The sequence below is a fragment of the Rhinopithecus roxellana genome, chromosome 9, assembly GCF_007565055.1.
Source record: "Rhinopithecus roxellana isolate Shanxi Qingling chromosome 9, ASM756505v1, whole genome shotgun sequence".
In the NCBI taxonomy this organism is placed as follows: Eukaryota; Metazoa; Chordata; class Mammalia; order Primates; family Cercopithecidae; genus Rhinopithecus; species Rhinopithecus roxellana.
Window position 1 is genome coordinate 142,006,304 of NC_044557.1, and position 17,986 is coordinate 142,024,289.

Consider the following 17,986-nt stretch of genomic DNA (forward strand, 5'->3'; position numbering starts at 1 on the left):
CCGAAGTTTTTTAAGTGCCGACATAAGTGGAAAGTTTCACACCTGACCTTGTGTGACGGGCTACAGTGAAAACACAAAACTTTGTTTCGTGCACAAAATTGTTAAAAATGTTGTATAAAATTACCTTCAGATTATGTGTATAAGGTGCATATGAAACATAAATGAATTTTATGTTTACACTCAGGTCTCTTTCCCAGGATATATCTCATGTTTATGCATATATTCCAAAATTTGAAAAAAAGTGAAATTCGTAACACTTCTTGTCCGAAGTATTTTGGATAAGGAGTACTCAGTCTGTACTTCATTTAGACTAATCTTGTTCATATTTATCGGTTGAATTGTCTCAACAAAATGAAGTCTAGAAAATGCTAATCAAATTTTCATATTTTAGTGAAAGACTGTTACAGAGCCAAAGCTCTTTCAGGTCTTACTGCAAAGCTGTTTGTGCGCACCTTCTGAATCAATATCTGATGGTGAAACTAAGAACGTTGGGGTTAAAACAAAATTTTCTCATAAGATTAATGTTTGTGTGATTTGATTTCTTTTTCATATGTAGAGAAGCATTGGAAGTGATTCTCAAGGTAGAGCAACAGCTGCTAACAACAAACGTCAGCTTAGTGAAAACCGAAAGCCCTTCAACTTTTTGCCTATGCAGATTAATACTAACAAGAGCAAAGATGCATCTACAAGTCCCCCAAACAGAGAAGCGGTTGGATCAGCACAATGTAAAGAGTTGTTTGCTTCTGCTCTAAGTAATGACCTCTTGCAAAACTGTCAGGTGTCTGAAGAAGATGGGAGGGGAGAACCTGCCATGGAGAGCAGCCAGGTGATAACATTTGTTTCTTTTGCTCGTTCTTTTCACAAACCTCAAAATACGAACATTAAGATGTAAAAAATTAGGTTATGCACACAGGAATTTTAATTAGGTGGAATTAAAGTGCTTCACTGATCCCCTTCCTTAATCTGCCAGATTTACTTAAAATAGAGTAAATTTCTGTTTATCCAAAATAATTTTAGAAATGGCATATTCAGGTTAATTCAGGCTTCTTTCTGTTTATTTAAAATATAGCATATTGCCAGTTTTTAGTAAAGGGATTGGAAGCAAAGTGATAAGTAGATTTTTGTAGGAATTTTTAAAAATGAAAATATAATTCTTTTGGAAAGTAGTTGCAAAACTATAATACATTTAATTTATAACTATCATGTAAACAGGAAAATTTATATAGTTTAGTGTGCAGTTGTAGAAGTAAGATTTTTCACATACTGTAGATTAAAATTTTTTAATTTATTTTTAAATTGACAGCAATTGGAGATTTTAGTGTTACTAATTCTGTTTTGATTAAAATCTAAGCTGGATTCCGATTTTTTGCATGTATTAATTCACACAATAATCCAAGTATCTTTCGTTATCTTCGAAATAAAAATTAAACTGTTGCTATTGAACTAATTATCCTCAGTTTTATATATTGTGTACCTTCATCCTTTGTTTTAAAAAAAATATTTCCCCTGCAGATTGTAAGCAGGCTTGTTCAAATTCGTGATTATATTACTAAAGCTAGTTCCATGCGGGAAGATCTTGTAGAGAAAAATGAGAGATCTGCTAATGTTGAGCGCCTTACTCATCTAATAGATCACCTTAAAGAACAAGAGAAGTCATATATGAAATTTCTTAAAAAAATTCTTGTAAGTATTAGACTTTTAAAATAATATATTGAGTTATTTTTGTAGTATCTCAGTATACATTTACTGATGACATTCTGTTGCCACGCCAGAGGAGTTAACATATTTTCAAAAAATCGTGCCATCCATTATAACATTTTATTGCCCATTTTAATAGCTGTATGATTTATACCACTAAAATATTTCAGGCTAGAGAAAATGAGGAGGAGGATGTTCGGACTATAGATTCAGCTGTGGGATCTGGTTCTGTAGCTGAGAGCACATCACTAAACATAGATGTGCAGTCTGAGGCTTCAGATACCACGGTAAGCAGCTTTTTGGTAATTAAAGTGCTGGAAATGAAGGTTTAAACTTTTCTCCCAGTTTTCAAGATGTTATTTTCTAGGCGTTCCTTAATGAAAAGTATATTCCAGGGAACAAACCCTCAAATTGTGAATGCTGTATGTATTCTGTATTTAAACATGGAAGTTAAGTTTTATTTATTAACGCTAAAAATAGTTTTAATGGTTGATTTGAAAATGTAATGTTTGATCTTCAATTTATAGAAACATTGTTTTTGTAGTTTGTTTTGTTAAGCAAAGCTTCACTAATTTTAAGAAGCATCAAGCAAGTTAAAATTGATGGTGGAATTAAGGGCAATAGGCAACGTTAATGATTACTTAGCATATAGTCTTTTGGAAATAACCAAGTTCATTTGTCACTGAGAACTCCTTAAGGATATCAGAATTTTTCATTTCTTGGACTCCATCCTAGTACTGGAGCAAAACCAGATGACTGAAAAATCGAGATTAAAAACTAGTAAATGGGACAGGATAGCATTTGCCTTGTGATTTATTCACAATGAGAAAAATGCTATAATTGCTGACTTGGCAAAATCAAATTTGTTGAAGTAAAGTACTACTTTTCTGAAAAATAGTAATTTACAAAACTTTGAGGAAAGATTTATAAAACTTGGTGTGGTTCAATGCTAGGGTGTTTCTAGGCATTTTAAACAGGTGTGCCTATAACCGTGCATTATTAAACTTTTAACGCCTATTACAGATTAGTAAAGCTTTTGTTTTGAGAGGATAAGCATGTATCTCTTCGGGTTTTGAGGTGTTGAAAATGCCATCCAGCGTTAGGAATTTGAAGGTTTGTTTCCTGTTAGTATTGACCTGCATAGTTCTTACCTGCCTCCTTTCTCTTCCTGGACCTTCCTAATTTGAAGAGGCAATTTGAATTTCTTTTCTTTACATTATTTTCAACAGGAGATACTTGGAGAGCCAAAGTTGAAGAGTGGATTTTACTGTGGGGAAATTGTTTTTGTATTTACAGTGGTGCTAGGCATAATTTCTTCCTTAGATTCCAGCAGAAATGGAAGGGTTAGGACAATGTGGGTAAAGGAATTCTGTTGGGAAGGGGTGGAACTTGTGTAGATTTATTGTAATTTATATAAAGTATTCATTGTGATGACAGTTTCTTTCATAATATAAAATGATGATATGAAAATTGGCTAATAACATATAGCAGAATAAATGTTAAAAATATGCTTTAACAGTTGTGTAGTGTGGAAATTACCCAGGGTGTGGTACTTGCTTAATTACACTAAGCAACAGTCTAGTCTACAGAAAACTTAAAAGACTTAGTTTACTGCCACTTGGAGGGGGATGTGGATTGAATTTTTTTTTTTTTTTTTGTTAAAGGTGGACTAGTACTTTTTAAATTGTTTTGTAAGGCTGGCTTATGTGTTAAACAGGAGTTTGTGTTAAGAAATTAATATGCTTCACTATTTAATAAAGGAGGAGGCATCTTTTAGTCTGAGAGTTCGGCCGTGCGTTGAAGACAAACTAGGGAATTCAGCTTCACAAGAACAGGTTTCAGACATTGACCTTACTACAAGTCCGAAAGGGAAAGGTGACAGACCTCAGAATGACAGGGAACTGAGGCCTAATAGGAAATATAGCCGAAAACATGGATTTCCCTCAAAGATATACTTTCCAATATTAACTTAGGAAGTCTCTAAATGAGCATTTCTTTTGTTCATGTTTCCTCTTCTTTATTTGCTTTTCTGTTATTGCTATTACTCTTACATATTGTTAGTATAGTTGTCATACTGTAATTTGCTTTAGTAAACTTCTGTCCCTTAATGTTTTTCTTTTCTACTTTTTTATATACCTCTCCGTGGATTATATCTGACAGCTGTTTTTAATTTACATTAATGGAGGTTTTGAAATGTAATTTATTCCCTTTTTTATAACACGTTCTTAAACACGTTCTTAAACCTCAACCATCAGTCAGTTGCCCTTTGTTTCTGATATTCGCGTTCATAAATTTAGATGGGGCCAGGCGTGGTGATCCTCGCACTTTGGGAGGCTGTGGTGGGCGGATCACCTGAGGTCAGGGGTTCGGGACCAGCCTGGCCAACATGGCAAAACCCTGTCTCTACTAAAAATACAAAAATTAGCCAGGCATGGTGGCGCATGCCTGTAATCCCAGCTGCTCAGGAAGATGAGGCAGGAGAATCGCTTAAACCTAGGAGGTGTAGGTTGCAGTGAGCCACTGCACTCCAGCATGGGTGACTGAGTGAGACTGTGTCTCAAAAAAAAATAAATAAATAAAATAAAAATAAATAAAGAAATTTAGATGGTACTTTAATACCGGATTTTTTGGTTTATATTTTTGTTTTTGGAAACCCCTTTCCTTTGCTTTTATAGAAAGATTATCCAGTTGACTTGGTTGCCTCTGTTTTGCTTGTTTTCTCTGCAGTGTTTCTTTTAAAAGGTTTTTTAATTTTCCATTATTTGCATAATGGCATTCCAGATAGAGTTAAAGACAACTGTTTGTAGTTCCACATAAAAGAGTTTGAATAGGCCAGGCAAGGTGGCTCACGCCCGTAAATCCCAGCAGTTTGGGAGGCCGAGGCGGGCGGATCATGAGGTCAGGAGATCGAGACCAGTTTGGCCAACATAGTGAAACCCTGTCTCTACTAAAAATACACAAAAAATTAGCCAGGCATGGTGTTGTGAGCCTGTAATCCCAGCTACTTGGGGCTGAGGCAGGAGAATCGCGTGAACCCTGGAGACGGAGGTTACAGTGAGCTGCGATCACGCCACTGCACTCTAGCTTGGGTGACAGAACGAGACTCCGTCTCCAAAAAAAAAAAGTTTGAATAAAAATATCATTTATAAAAGTGCATGTATCTGTTGGCAGGAGCAAGGTACTATTTTAATAATTGAGTATAGGTAAGACTAATTTCATATGTTTTATTACTGGTTTATTACTTAGGACTACACTCTCCCACTTTCCCATATTGGCTTACCAAGATCCAGGTAGGCTATTTGTTGCCCATGCTCATTTTATGGTTTTTTGTTTTGTTTTGTTTTTTCTTTTGGTGTGTGTGGCTATTTACAAATGATAAAACTTAACCTCTAGATATTTTGGCATTTTGTGTTTGTTTGTTTTTTCTGGTTCCTACAAGAATTTGGGAGCACAGTTTGAAATGAGTTACGAGAATCTTACTACATCAAGTATCAAGTAAAAGCTACCCCAGTTCAACAGTAAAGAAAGTAGCTGATTATTTTAAAAACTAGTAGCATTGGAGAAGAGCAAATAAACATGAAGCATAATCGATAACCTTTGGAATTTTCTTCTCTTTAATCCTTCTGAATGGTGACAAGCAAAGTTTAAGAGTTAACAGTTAATACAGTATCTGCCAGTTCTTTTTTTCTTAAGGCATTACATATAATTTAAAAATCACTTTTCTGTTTTTAGGTTTCTTTGAATAATATCCTTATAGGTGAATACTATTCTTTCTTGAATTCGCTTATTGGCGTTTATTCCAGATTGACTTTGTTGATTCTTAAGGCTGTTGTTGTTCTGTTAGTCTTCTGTTTGCAAAATTATTTTAATTTCTTCAGGGAAAAAAATCTTAATTCCCACCGCCTGTGTTTATTTTTTCTCTACTATGCAGGAACTGTCATTCTCACCACCCCACCCCCTTTTCCTCCTTAGAATCTTTTCAAAATGTAGTATTCTGTTAGAATAGCGGAAAACACAGTTGAGGGTCTTACATGAGATTCAGGGTTGAAAGCAACCTTGAGACTTACACATGTTATGAAATGATTGATATTCGAGAGCTGCCTACCAAGGGCACGTTCCACTTTATGAAATATTTTAAGACATGATGACATCTTGCATAATTTTACAAAAGAAAGCCTTCTATGAGTAGCCATGCCTTCATTATTTTCCTATACTCATGGCCCCCAACTTAATCTTACCTCTTAAAATTTATAAGCTTTCTTTGTACCTTATACCTGTGTTTTGCCATTATATTCATCATTGCTCATTATTTCATGTGAGCTTGCCCTGTCTTGTAAACCAGCTGTGGTTCTTCAGACATGATGTCTTACACTTTTGTATTTAAAAACCAGCACGTAATTTGGAGGAGACAATATGACGTAAAGAAGGCTAGAGTGTAAGAACCCGATTTCCCTTAACTGTGACATTGAATAAGTCACAGCTTTATCTTCTCTAGGCTTACAGTTCCTCACCTTTCACGTTAAGAAATTGAAGTACATAATTATCTGAAGCTGGAAAAATACATTTGGGTCCATTAATAATTACTAGGGGAACCTCAGTTGAGTAGAGGAAAGGAAGATTGAGGCTTCTCTGAAATTGCACTGTTACATATTTACAAGTCAGGATTTGATGCCTAAGTTTTTTTTTTATTCTGTAAACGAAAAACATAGTTGGTGAAGGTACTTTCTCAAAAAAAGTTTAAATAAAAATATGTATTTGAAGAATTAAAATACACCTAGCATCCTTTTTGGATTTCTATTCCAGGTGCCGTCTTCCTGGTATGTTCTTACTCCTACCTAGATATTTTTATTTTCTCCTCTTCTGTATATTTCATCATAGGCTCCCATCAATTGGCTCAGTTTTTCTGAGCATCAGTCTGAAGTGTTTATATGAATGTGAAAGTTACTTAGTAGTAATACCTCACTAATTTTGAAAATTGTTGGGAATTCATTTTTGCATTAGTGAAAAATCTGAAGGTAATTGTGTTTAATAGCTTAGAATTCTTTATAATTAGATTATCACAGTTTTGTGACTAATAAGGATTAAAGAACTTTTTAAAAAGTATGCTTTTTTCTCATTTGCGTAATTTTTTCCTCCTAATTATAATTTATGCTTTGCTAGAGGGTATTTGATCAACCTGGAGATTCTTTTTTTTACTCATTCTGTTGATATCTGTACCTATTTGGTTTGGTTTTACGTTTTACCGTTGACTTTGATGAAATCATTATAAAATTATTTTTGCTGCATTCTGAGAGGGCTAGCTGTTGATAATTATCCTTACCCTTCAAAGTTTTTTTTTCCTAAAGATGTAAACTGTCTGGAAATAAGCCATACTAGGATGAATTTCCACAGAAATAGATGTAAATATTTATAAGGTAACTCCCCTTATATAGGATAGGAGAGAACTGAGTAAACAATACTTAATTTGTTAAAAGTTTCAGTTTATTAGAGGTTCAAGACAATAGAAAAACTTCTAATAAATATTGGGTTACCAAGATCCAGGTAGCCTATTTGTTTCCCATGCTCATGAAGTCTAGAGATGGTCTAGAATGTATAGGCACTGACTAGGCACCTCTGATGTTTACATGAAATAATCTAATTATAGCCAACTTCCTATTTGATCATAACTTTCTTGAATATTTAACTCTTTGCCTTGTACTTACTTGTTTACTTACCAATTTTATTGATTTCCAAGTGAAAGTGTAAAATACTACCACAGTTACTCATGCTTATTCACAATACTGATGAGTTCTACGTGGGGAGGTAAAGAAATTTTTATATAGTACTGGTAAAGGATGTCACCCAGAAGGGAGTTTCTCTTGAGCCCATCTGTGTGCTCCATAATTTCTCCAGGAATCAGATGTGCATAGCAAGTGTAGATGAGTGCATTTTTACTTTCAAAAGAAATCTTTGAACTTCTTTGCTCTCTTTAGTCATTTGTTTATTTAAAATTTACATAACCCCAACCAATATTTGTTAGCAGTGCACACGTAAAATTGACTAAGTGAAACAGAAGTGATATATTTTATGTAAATATTAGGTAAAATCATTGAACTTTTAAAATAAAAGACTTTTAAAAAGGTAAATCGGTGATGAAAAAGATAATTATGGTATACATTTCAGTGTATAATTTAGCTTGTAATACATTGTTTCCAGTTGTATTTAAATTTGTCTCTGCTTAGCTTTTCTATTTTCTTGTTGGGTTACATTTTGAGCAGTTTTAAGATTAACACTTAAAATTTCATCATTTTTTGTAAGTGCTACTTATTTAATCCATCCCTTTACTTTTAGATTAGATGATAACCTCCTAGCATTTTTGGGGAATTTGGAAGTATTTACTTCCATTTTATGTCATCAGACTCAGATGAATCAGCATAATTTAAGAGTAAAATAATGATGTCTTTGATACATAATATAAAATTTGTTATTTTCTTATATGTCTGATAATGTGATGCAATTAAATTAAAATCTTTTTACATAAGATTATCAAATAAAAAATGTATTTTTGAAATTTCAGTCCTTTGTTAGAAATAGTATGTGTGCCTGTTTCGTAGGTCGTTTGTTGTTGTTTTTAAATTTTACTTCTAATCTTTGTTCTTTTTTTTTTTCTTTTTTCTTTGAGACAGAGTCTCGCTCTGTCTCCCAGGCTGGCGGTCAGTGGCGCAGTCAGTCTCAGCTCACTGCAGTCTCCACCTCCCGGGTTCAAGTGATTCTCCCGCCTCAGCCTCCTGAGTAGCTGGGATTACAGGCGCACACCACCACACCCAGCTAATTTTTGTATTTTTAGTAGAGATGGGGTTTCATATGTTGGTCAGGCTGGTCTCAAACTCCTGACCTTGTCATCTGCCCTCCTCGGCCTCCCAGAGTGCTGGGATTACAAGACTTTCAGGTCATTAACCCAGCATAATGTGCTCCTACTTTTCTGTAGGGGCCTAGATTTTTCTGTGTGTGTGTGTGTGTCCCCATCCCTCTTGGCCTTTTTTATGTTTTCTGTGTCTTCTTCTTTTCCTTTTGTTCGTTCGTATTCCTGCTAAGCCATTGATTATATAGCTTTTTACTGTGAAATTACCTAAGTCTTAAGTGGCAGGCTGTATCTCTGTGTCATCATTCTATTCTTACTCTTTTTTCTTGATGTCTGCTAAAACTGTATTTAGGGTTGTATATTTAATAATTTGTTATCAATGTGTATACTTTGCTATTGATAGTTGAAACAGCAACGTGGATTTTAGTAGTCAGCTACGAGTATTGTTGGTCTTATTTTCCAGGCCAGAGATCCTCAGCAGGAGCCTGTGGAAGAGATAGAAAATTTGAAGAAACAACATGATTTATTAAAAAGAATGTTACAACAACAGGAGCAACTAAGAGCTCTACAGGGACGGCAGGCTGCGCTTCTAGCTCTGCAACATAAAGCAGAGCAAGCTATTGCAGTGATGGATGATTCTGGTATGTCACAGTCTGAGAATATTCTTTTTGCAAGGAAGACTCATACATAATTGTATTGCAGGGTGGATGCTAATTATTACATAATCAGATCTTGATTGTTGTCTAGTTTAGAAACCGTCATATGAGGCTTATACTTTCCTGTGCTTTTCTCTGGTTATGCAGAAAAGGTTGCAGGGACAACTCCTGGCCATCATACTATACCATGCAGACAGCCAGATCGCTCTTCTTTTCATCAGAGAGTACCCTTAAGAGGTAAAAGAGACAGGCTGTAGTTCTGTTTTTGTACCTCAGACTGATAAGGCTCATGATGCATTTATTTCCTTTTTTTCTATTTTATTCAGCTAGGATTGTCATTCTTTGCTTGCCTCCCAAGAAAGGGTTAAAACCTTAAGTGAGGCAGTGAATAATTTATAAAGTATCTTTAGTCTTCAAAGTTAGTAGTAGCTGTTATTTTAATTAGGTATCCTTTTGTATATACTAGCTCTTTAGAACTATATTTATATTTATAGTCTATACTTCCTGAGAGTCAGAAATTTTCTTCCTCCTTTCCTCATAGCCATGTGTGATTTAGATGAAAGTTGTATTGAATTTATTAGTATTGAATCTGATTTTGTAAGTTTATCATCACCTTCAAACTTAAGTATTTTAGTGTCTCATTAAATTGAAAGAAAAGATGATTAGTTATTGAAACTCAACAAAACTAAGTTATGTTTTCTAGTAGTCTACACCATCCCCTTCTAATAATAATTTCTCTTCTTTGAGCACTCTGTTTTTGCAGGGCGGTTTAGGTTCTCACTGAGGCTGCCCTGTTGTGAATCAGTTTATTCTGCTGTCCAAATCTAGCCCACTGACTCAGCTGTCTCATCCCTGTTATACCTAATTTAAGTTTACATTTTCATAAGGAACGTTATGACTTTCAAATAACTCTTTTTGTTTTTTTTGAGACAGTCTTGCTCTGTTTCCCAGGCTCTAGTGCAATGGCATGATCTCGGCTCACTGCAACCTCCGCCTCCCAGGTTCAAGCGATTCTCCTGCCTCAGCCTCCTGAGTAGCTGGGATTACAGGCACCTGCCACCATGCCTGGCTAATTTTTGTATTTTTAGTAGAGTCAGCGTTTCATCATGTTGGTCAGGGTGGTCTCGAACTCCTGACTTCGTGATCTGCCCGCCTCAGCCTCCCAAAGTGCTGGGATTACAGGCGTGAGCCACCCTGCCTGGCCAATAACTTACTGTTTTGTAATAATTACATAGCTGTATATAGTAATAATTACAAAGATTTTTGTCCCCATTTCTCCATTGTAAAATTTAAAGTACCGTTAGCTTTTATATTTAGGAAATAGATAATTTAGGAAATGATAATTAAAATACTTTAACATAATGACTAATACTAGTTTAGTTAATGGCTAACCTTTTAAATATTTTTCGAGTTTGAAATATCACATTTAAAAGCTTTCCCTTGATAGTTCTATTAATCTCTAAACTTGCATAATCTCCTTTGATCATCAGAGATTTCTAGGTTACTCAGAGCTTTAATTCTTTTTTCTGTTTTGTAGCGAAGGAACTCTACAGAGTTTGTGACTTGCCTAGATTTATATAGAATTTTAGCAGAATTACGTTTGTCGAATTCTAAGTCAGGGGTCTTGTTTCTGTTTCTGAATATGAACTTTTGAAAGTAAGCAGATCATTTCTTTTAAAAAAATACACTGAGTCAGAGAATAGGAGTAGAATGCACGAGTTTGAATTTATTTCATACTGTTTCAAAAAGAATTTTAGCTTAGTAATTTTAAAACAAATGTAGTCTTGTATTTGTGATATTTTGCAGGGGTGTACTAATGAACAGCCATGAAAAGCTACAATTACAGTATTTAATCTGGTATATGAGATATTATCTTGAGATAATTATTTTACCTCAAAGCGTGTCCCTTTCACCACTTAACTAGCAAGTTACATGTGTTATCAGTACTGTAATTTCTTCTCAGCAGAGATTTGACTAGATATATAGGATTCCACATAGCCTTGATATTCTCAGTTCTCAGTGGAAAAAAGGTAGTGTTTTCCTTTAAAACAGTAGCAATTTATAACCAATTGTCTTTTTTCTTTCTTTTCTTTTCTTTTTTTTTTTTTTGTGAGACACGGTCTTGCTGCATCAACCCAGGCTAGAATACAGTGGCGTGATCTTGACTCACTCCAGCCTCTGCCTCCCAGGCTCAAGTGAATATCTCACCCAAGCCTCCTGAATAGCTAGGACTACAGGCGTGGTGTACCACGCCGGGCTAATTTTTGTAGTTTTGTAGAGATGGGGTCTCACTGTGGTGCCCAGGCTGGTCTTGAACTCCTGTACTCAAGTGATCTGCCCACCTCGGCTTCCCAAAGTTTCAGGATTACAGGTGTGAGACACTGTACCTGGCCACTGATGTCTATTTTAGAGTTGGAGAGTTAGAAGTGAGGATCAGGATGGAGTTATTCATTAGTAGAACAGTAACTGTTATGAAAATTGTTGTCACAAAACTGCTTTATGAATATGGGGACATTATTTTTAAATTAAGAAGATAAAAACCACAGTCTTTTAGTATGACTTGTATCATAAACAGCCATGTCAATAAATTATCCGTTTTACTGCAGGGGTCAGCAAACTATGGTCAGCTGAGTTTGGCTCATTGCCTGAAATAAGGTTTTAGGGAACACAGCCATACCCATTTGTTTACATTGTCTGTGGTTGCTTTTACCCTGTAAAAGCAGATCTGGGTGGTTGAGACAAAAACTGTATTTCCCACAAAACCTAACATATTTACTATTTGAACCTTTAAGAAAAGTTTGCCAGCCGCTCTACCAGAGAATTGATTCTATTCAAGAACATGGAGATTGAAACTTGTCAGAATCAGCTGTGCTTTTTTACACTATCGCTTTCCCTTCCACTCCCCACTGACCTTAGACAGACCTGCTCCACTGAGTCACTACTATTAATTGGGATGTAATAGTAACCCTACTTGTATGTTGGGACAGAAAAAGATGAATCACTTACTAGAGTTTTGTGACCATCCCTTCATTTTTAAGTTAGATGGAAAGTTCTAATAAAATGATTGTTGGCAGATAGATAGGATTGTTAACTAGTTTCAAGGTACGTAGGTGAGCTTTTTAAATTATTTTTTAAAAGTTATTTTTTAGCTTCTCAGAGATTAAAAAAGGTGTTTTATTTATATTAATCAGTAGTTATTAATTTCTTTCCAGTTGCAGAAACCGCAGGTAGCTTATCTGGCGTCAGTATCACATCTGAACTAAATGAAGAACTGAATGATTTAATTCAGCGTTTTCATAATCAGCTTCGTGATTCTCAGGTAACCTAGGTGTTTCAGTATAGTTGAGTTTAAAAAATCATGTTAATTACAACAGTGATTCTGAAACTTCAGTGAGCATATATATCACCTGGCATGATTGTTTAGCAGTGTAGGTTTCTGATTGGTGGGGCCCCCCCACCTCCAAAATTGTGATTCATGGATTTGGGGTGGGTTTCTCCACGTCTCAGTCCAATGCCGGTGGTCTGGGGACTATACTTTAAGAATCACTAAATTAGAGGAGAATTTTCTTTGAATGACGTGATTAGTGAAGTTTTTCTTTGTATGCTACTGGATGACATCTTTTTTCCTCTACAAGACTTAATAGTCTACAACCATTAAGACTGCTTTAAATCTCTGTCCTTCCACTAGATACGTGGGACTCCATACAACCTTGAAATTCTCATTTGAAGGAATAATTTACTAACAATTTTAAGAAAGTTCTTAATTTGAGAGTTAGTGAGTGTTATAATTTGATGCACTTTGTAAGTGATATAAATGCAGATTTTCATTATGTGGGCCTTGGGTAAAAAAGGATGATGAATTAATGCCTCTCCATTGGAAGTGAGTATGATTGAAGATGCAGTGTCTCTTCTTGCTGAGCAAGTGAAAATGAGAGAATATGGCCCAACCACTTTGGAGAGTTATATAGCAGTACCTAGTGAATTTTTTCTGGTAGACCTGGGGCCTACTTTAGAGAAACTCTCATGTGTTCACAAGAAGATAGATAAAAGAATGTTCATGGCAACTCTGTGTTAATAGCAAAAAAACAGAAACAGCCCAAATGTCCATAAACAGAAATGGGCTAATGAATTCTTATATAGAAATTCTTTACAGCAGTTACAGTAAATAAGCCATTGCTAATGAATACAAAATTCAAGTTTAAGAAGGATACCACTTACCTTATTTTTAAAAAAGTCTATATTTTTAGCGTATGTATACATAGGCATTAGAAAATAAAAACATATGAGAATGGTAGATACCTGATTCCAGGTTGGAGTTACCTCTGGAGTGGGTAGTGACATTGGAAAGGGTACAAGCAGAGCTTTACTTAAATCTGTAATGTTATATTTTTCTTAAAATAATTGATGCAAATATGGGAAAATCTTAAAATTTGACTAAGCATAATGGGAGGTTTTCTTATTATTTCCTAAGCCCTAATGGATTCTTGAAATGTTTCATAATAAAAAAAAAAAAAGAGGACTGGGCGCGGTTGCTTACGCCTGTAATCCCAGCACTTTGGGAGGCCGAGGCGGGTAGATCATCTGAGGTCAGGTGTTTGAGACCAGCCTGGCCAACATGGTGAAACCCCGTCTCAACTAAAAATGCAAAAATTAGCCAGGCGTGGTGGCAGGTACCTGTAATCCCAGCTACTTGAGAGGCAGGAGAATCGCTTGAACCCAGGAGACGGAGGTTTCAATGAGCTGAGATCACGCCCCTGCACTCTAGCCTGGGCCACAGAGTGAGACTCTGTCAAAAAAAAAAAAAAAAATCATGAGAGAGAAGTCATGGGAAAAATTGATAGGTTAAGAAGTTAAAGTTTACGGTGTTAGTTCTAGAAAGAAGGCAAGAGAGAGAATGAGATGTTTGAAGGTTTATTTTATATAACGTGGCATTGTTACTACTTTTGATTCAAGTAATGATGGCTAGTGAATCCAAGACCTCTGTGTGGTTATGTGTCTGTAAAACCATGTAGAGTCAGCTCTCAGTATCTGTAGGTTCCACATCTGTGGATTCAACCAACCATGGATTGGCAATATTTTTTGGTGAAAAATGTTTTAAATGCAAATTTAAAAATTTAACAACTATTTACGTAGTGTTTATATTGTATTAGGTATTATAAGTAATCTAGAGCTGATTTAAAGTATATAGGAGGATGTGTGTAGATTATATGCAAATACTATACCATTTTATATAAGGGATTTGGGTATTTGCTGTTTTTGGTGTCCCCAGGGGTCCTTGAACCAATCCCCTCACCGATACTGAGGGATGATTTCATGTGTTAATAGTGGCATATCAGGAAACCGTATTGAATTTGGGAATAGTAAGAGTATATACTTACCTACCAGCACAACGTAGCAAATATTTCTTTCTTTTTATAAAGGATATTTGTGCATTTAAAAAATGAGAATGCATTTAATTGCCTTAGTCTTAATTCTTCTTCTTTTATTGTTTTTGTTTTTTAATAAGCCTCCAGCTGTTCCAGACAATAGAAGACAGGCAGAAAGTCTTTCATTAACCAGGGAGGTTTCCCAGAGCAGGAATCCATCAGCTTCAGAACGTTTACCTGATGAGAAAGTCCAATTGTTTAGCAAAATGAGAGTGCTGCAGGAAAAGAAACAAAAAATGGACAAATTGCTTGGAGAACTTCATACACTTCGAGATCAGCATCTTAACAATTCATCATGTGAGTAAATCTGGTTCAGCAGTATTGGGTATAAGACACAGAAATATACAATATACATACTGTCACATAATAAATTTAGTGTTTGGTGAATGAACACATAGCTCCTCAAAAATATTTGTAGGGACTTAGGACCTATATTTGAAAAGTTTTTAAGTTACAAGCCAATATATATAAAAGCCAAATACGTGGTAAATCAGTTTTATAATTCAGAAAAGGGAAAGAATACAGTTGGACCTTGAAAAAATAAGGGAAAGGTAGAAGAGAAGGTAATATTTGATACGTGCACATAATAATACTGTGTTTTTTTAACATATTCAAAATTTTGCCTTAAAAGTTAATCCAGTTAGTACTTTGGTTTAAAAACCCAAAACTATGAAACATAGAGTGTTGATTTAAAAAAAAGAAATCTATGAAAAACTTGTATGTATGGTTTAGTATGGAGAGTCCAAAACTTCCAACTGCTGAACTTGTATTCATTTTTAAAAAATATATAGATAATCATCTCAGACAGCTGTAACTTCAGGAGCTATCTTTTTTGTTCCACACATACTTAACCTTCTTCATCTAAATCAGATCTAGTCTTCAGTTCCTAATACCTTTTCAAACATGGCTCCTGTCTCTTATCCACATAGTAATAGAGGCTCGAGCATTAGAAATTGAAGGGGCAACTTCCAACTAGTCTTTAAACATTCTAGCTGATGTCTAATGAAAGAAAACAGGGATTTAAAAACAACAAAACCATTTTCTCTGGAGCCTCTGGTCCTTATTATCCACATATCTCCTTTTTCTTTTCCACCCACAGAAGAACCTTACTATTCCTGCCCTAAAACGTATCCTTTCTTTGCCCCGACTTCTGCTAGTCTTTTCCTCCTCTCGAGTATAATTCCAGTTTTTATCCTTCACAAACACATGAACACAACTAAGAAAAACTTAACATGTGGGCCGGTGGCTCATGCTTGTAATCCCAGCACTTTGGAAGGCCAAGGCGGGTGGATCACCTGAGGCCGGGAGTTCGAGACCAGCCTGACCAACATTGAGATACCCCGTCTCTACTAAAAATACAAAATTAGCTGGGCGTGGTGGTGCATGCCTGTAATCCCAGCTACTCTGGAGGCTGAGGCAGGAGAATCACTTGAATCTGGAAGGCGGAGGTTGTGGTGAGCCGAGATCGTGCCATTGCACTCCAGCCTGGGCAACAAGAGCAAAACTCTGTCTCGGAAAAAAAAAAAAAAAAAACCGTGAAAGTTGCGCTTAAGTCCTCGTGGTCAGTTTTGTATTCATAAAGTAGCATTCTGTGTGCTGATGACTCTTAAAGGCCATTTTTTTCCTCACTGGGAAGCAGTGTGAGAACAGCAGCAAAAGGTAGGATGGTCAAGGAATAGAATGAGGAGACTACTGGAAACCACCTACAGGAATTGTGGTACTAAAGTGAACAACAAATAATGATGGTTCTTGTGAGAAAGATACTGGCAAATAACAGCATCTTTGAAATGGTAGGAGGTAGAGAAGTGCAGAAATTCTTAACCTTTAATTTCTCTTAAGCATGATTTATATTTGATAGTAAAAGAAGTTAAATAGAAAGTAATTAAATTTAGTTCAAGGACCATGGAGGATTAGCCATTATCTAATTAGCAGATTTTTATTGCTGTTTATTTAATATTTCATGGTTTGAGGTACCATGGTCTCCTTCACACTTTTCTTTCTCTCCGGGAGCAGGACAAGTTCCTTCTTGGTGTCCAGATGTAACTTCTCTGGTCTGTGGGTATGAAAAACTGATGAAGAGCTAATTGGCTACAGATACCTGATAAAGATTACAGATTGAGTACTGCACATCATTCATAGTGGCCCTGTTTAACTTAACCTAGAACCAAGTTTATCAAGTTAGTTACCAAATTTAGTTGTTAGTTAAAACTAACTAGAGTTCTCCTCTAGTTAGTTTTCCAAGGTAGAATATCATTATTCTTGTCAATTTCCATCTTTTCTTCTTTCCTTTCTGTTTTAACACGGTGGTTATAATGTAAAGGTGATAGAGTCTCCGGAAGAAAGAGGTAAACGTGTCTTCTGTGTGCATTTTGATGTGTTTAATTGTGGAGTAAGTTAATAAACAAGTTTCTAAAATTTAAATCTGCAGAAACTAAGTTGTTAATCATTTTTGCTTTTTATTTTTCGGTATTCAAGGCAACTGTAAGTGTTTGTGTATGGTAACTGGTGATTTAAAGAAAAGTTTTTTTGTGTGCCTTCTTCAGCCTCTCCACAAAGGAGTATGGATCAGAGAAGTACTTCAGCTCCCTCTGCTCCTGTAGGCTTGGCACCGGTTGTCAATGGAGAGTCCAGTAGCCTTACATCATCTGGTCCTTATCCTGCTGCTTCTTTAGTCTCTCAGAATGAGAGTGAAAATGAAGTCCATCTCAATCCATCTGAAAAACTCCAGTAAAACATTTATAATCATTGTTTACATAGATTAAAGTTAAATAATAGGGATAAATACTTTTTTCCTTTGTGTTGAAAATTCTGGCAAAACGAGATTTATTTAATTTTGTAAACATTCTTAAGTGATAGGTAGAAGAGGCGTGTGTGTGTTGTATGTGTATAATTTGAGTTGTCTAAGAGATGTGTGTGAACTGATAACTACTTTCTTGTTTTTCAAGTAAAGGATAAAAAATAAGACTACAGTTAGAAAATTTCTGTATTCAGAAGGTTTAGAGACCAGGCTGTAGAATCAGACAGCCCTGAAATTGTATCACACAAGGCTGTGTTACCATGTACAAATAACTTAGCCTTACTAAGCCTGTATTTCCTCATCTGCAAAATAGGGATAATAATACACCTGTTCATAAATATGTTTTCATTAAAAAATGTTGGCACAGTTCCTGGCACTTACATTCAGAACTCAGCAAACTTAATTCTAATTTTTTGGTAAACATAGTATGTAGTGTATAAATCTCATGTGCAGACAAATCAAGAACCTTCTATACATGCTCAGTAATGTCTGTATACCTGATTTGCCTGAGAGGTAGTATTTGAGTAGTACTTCACACTTTTTATACTTGAGAAACCTAGAAATATTT

General features: G+C 35.4%; 1 protein-coding gene across 40 annotated transcripts in view; it reads left to right on the top strand.

Moving 5' to 3' along the window:
- The window catches only part of PCM1 (pericentriolar material 1), a 109,027-nt gene that overhangs the window by 14,756 nt on the left and 76,285 nt on the right, over window positions 1-17,986 (top strand). For 29 of the 40 annotated variants that reach the window (XR_004059230.1, XR_004059229.1, XM_030937377.1 and 26 more), the window contains 8 exons: window positions 557-826; window positions 1,513-1,683; window positions 1,869-1,985; window positions 9,003-9,180; window positions 9,343-9,432; window positions 12,408-12,514; window positions 14,702-14,918; window positions 17,165-17,348. Coding sequence is in view for 38 of the 40 variants with exons in the window: in XM_030937377.1 (XP_030793237.1) it covers window positions 557-826; window positions 1,513-1,683; window positions 1,869-1,985; window positions 9,003-9,180; window positions 9,343-9,432; window positions 12,408-12,514; window positions 14,702-14,918; window positions 17,165-17,348 (1,334 nt within the window). In the remaining 2 variants the exon portion in view is untranslated. The remainder of the gene's footprint in view (window positions 1-556; window positions 827-1,512; window positions 1,684-1,868; window positions 1,986-9,002; window positions 9,181-9,342; window positions 9,433-12,407; window positions 12,515-14,701; window positions 14,919-17,164; window positions 17,349-17,986) is intronic. The other 11 variants (XM_030937385.1, XM_030937384.1, XM_030937361.1 and 8 more) reach the window with 3 other exon arrangements.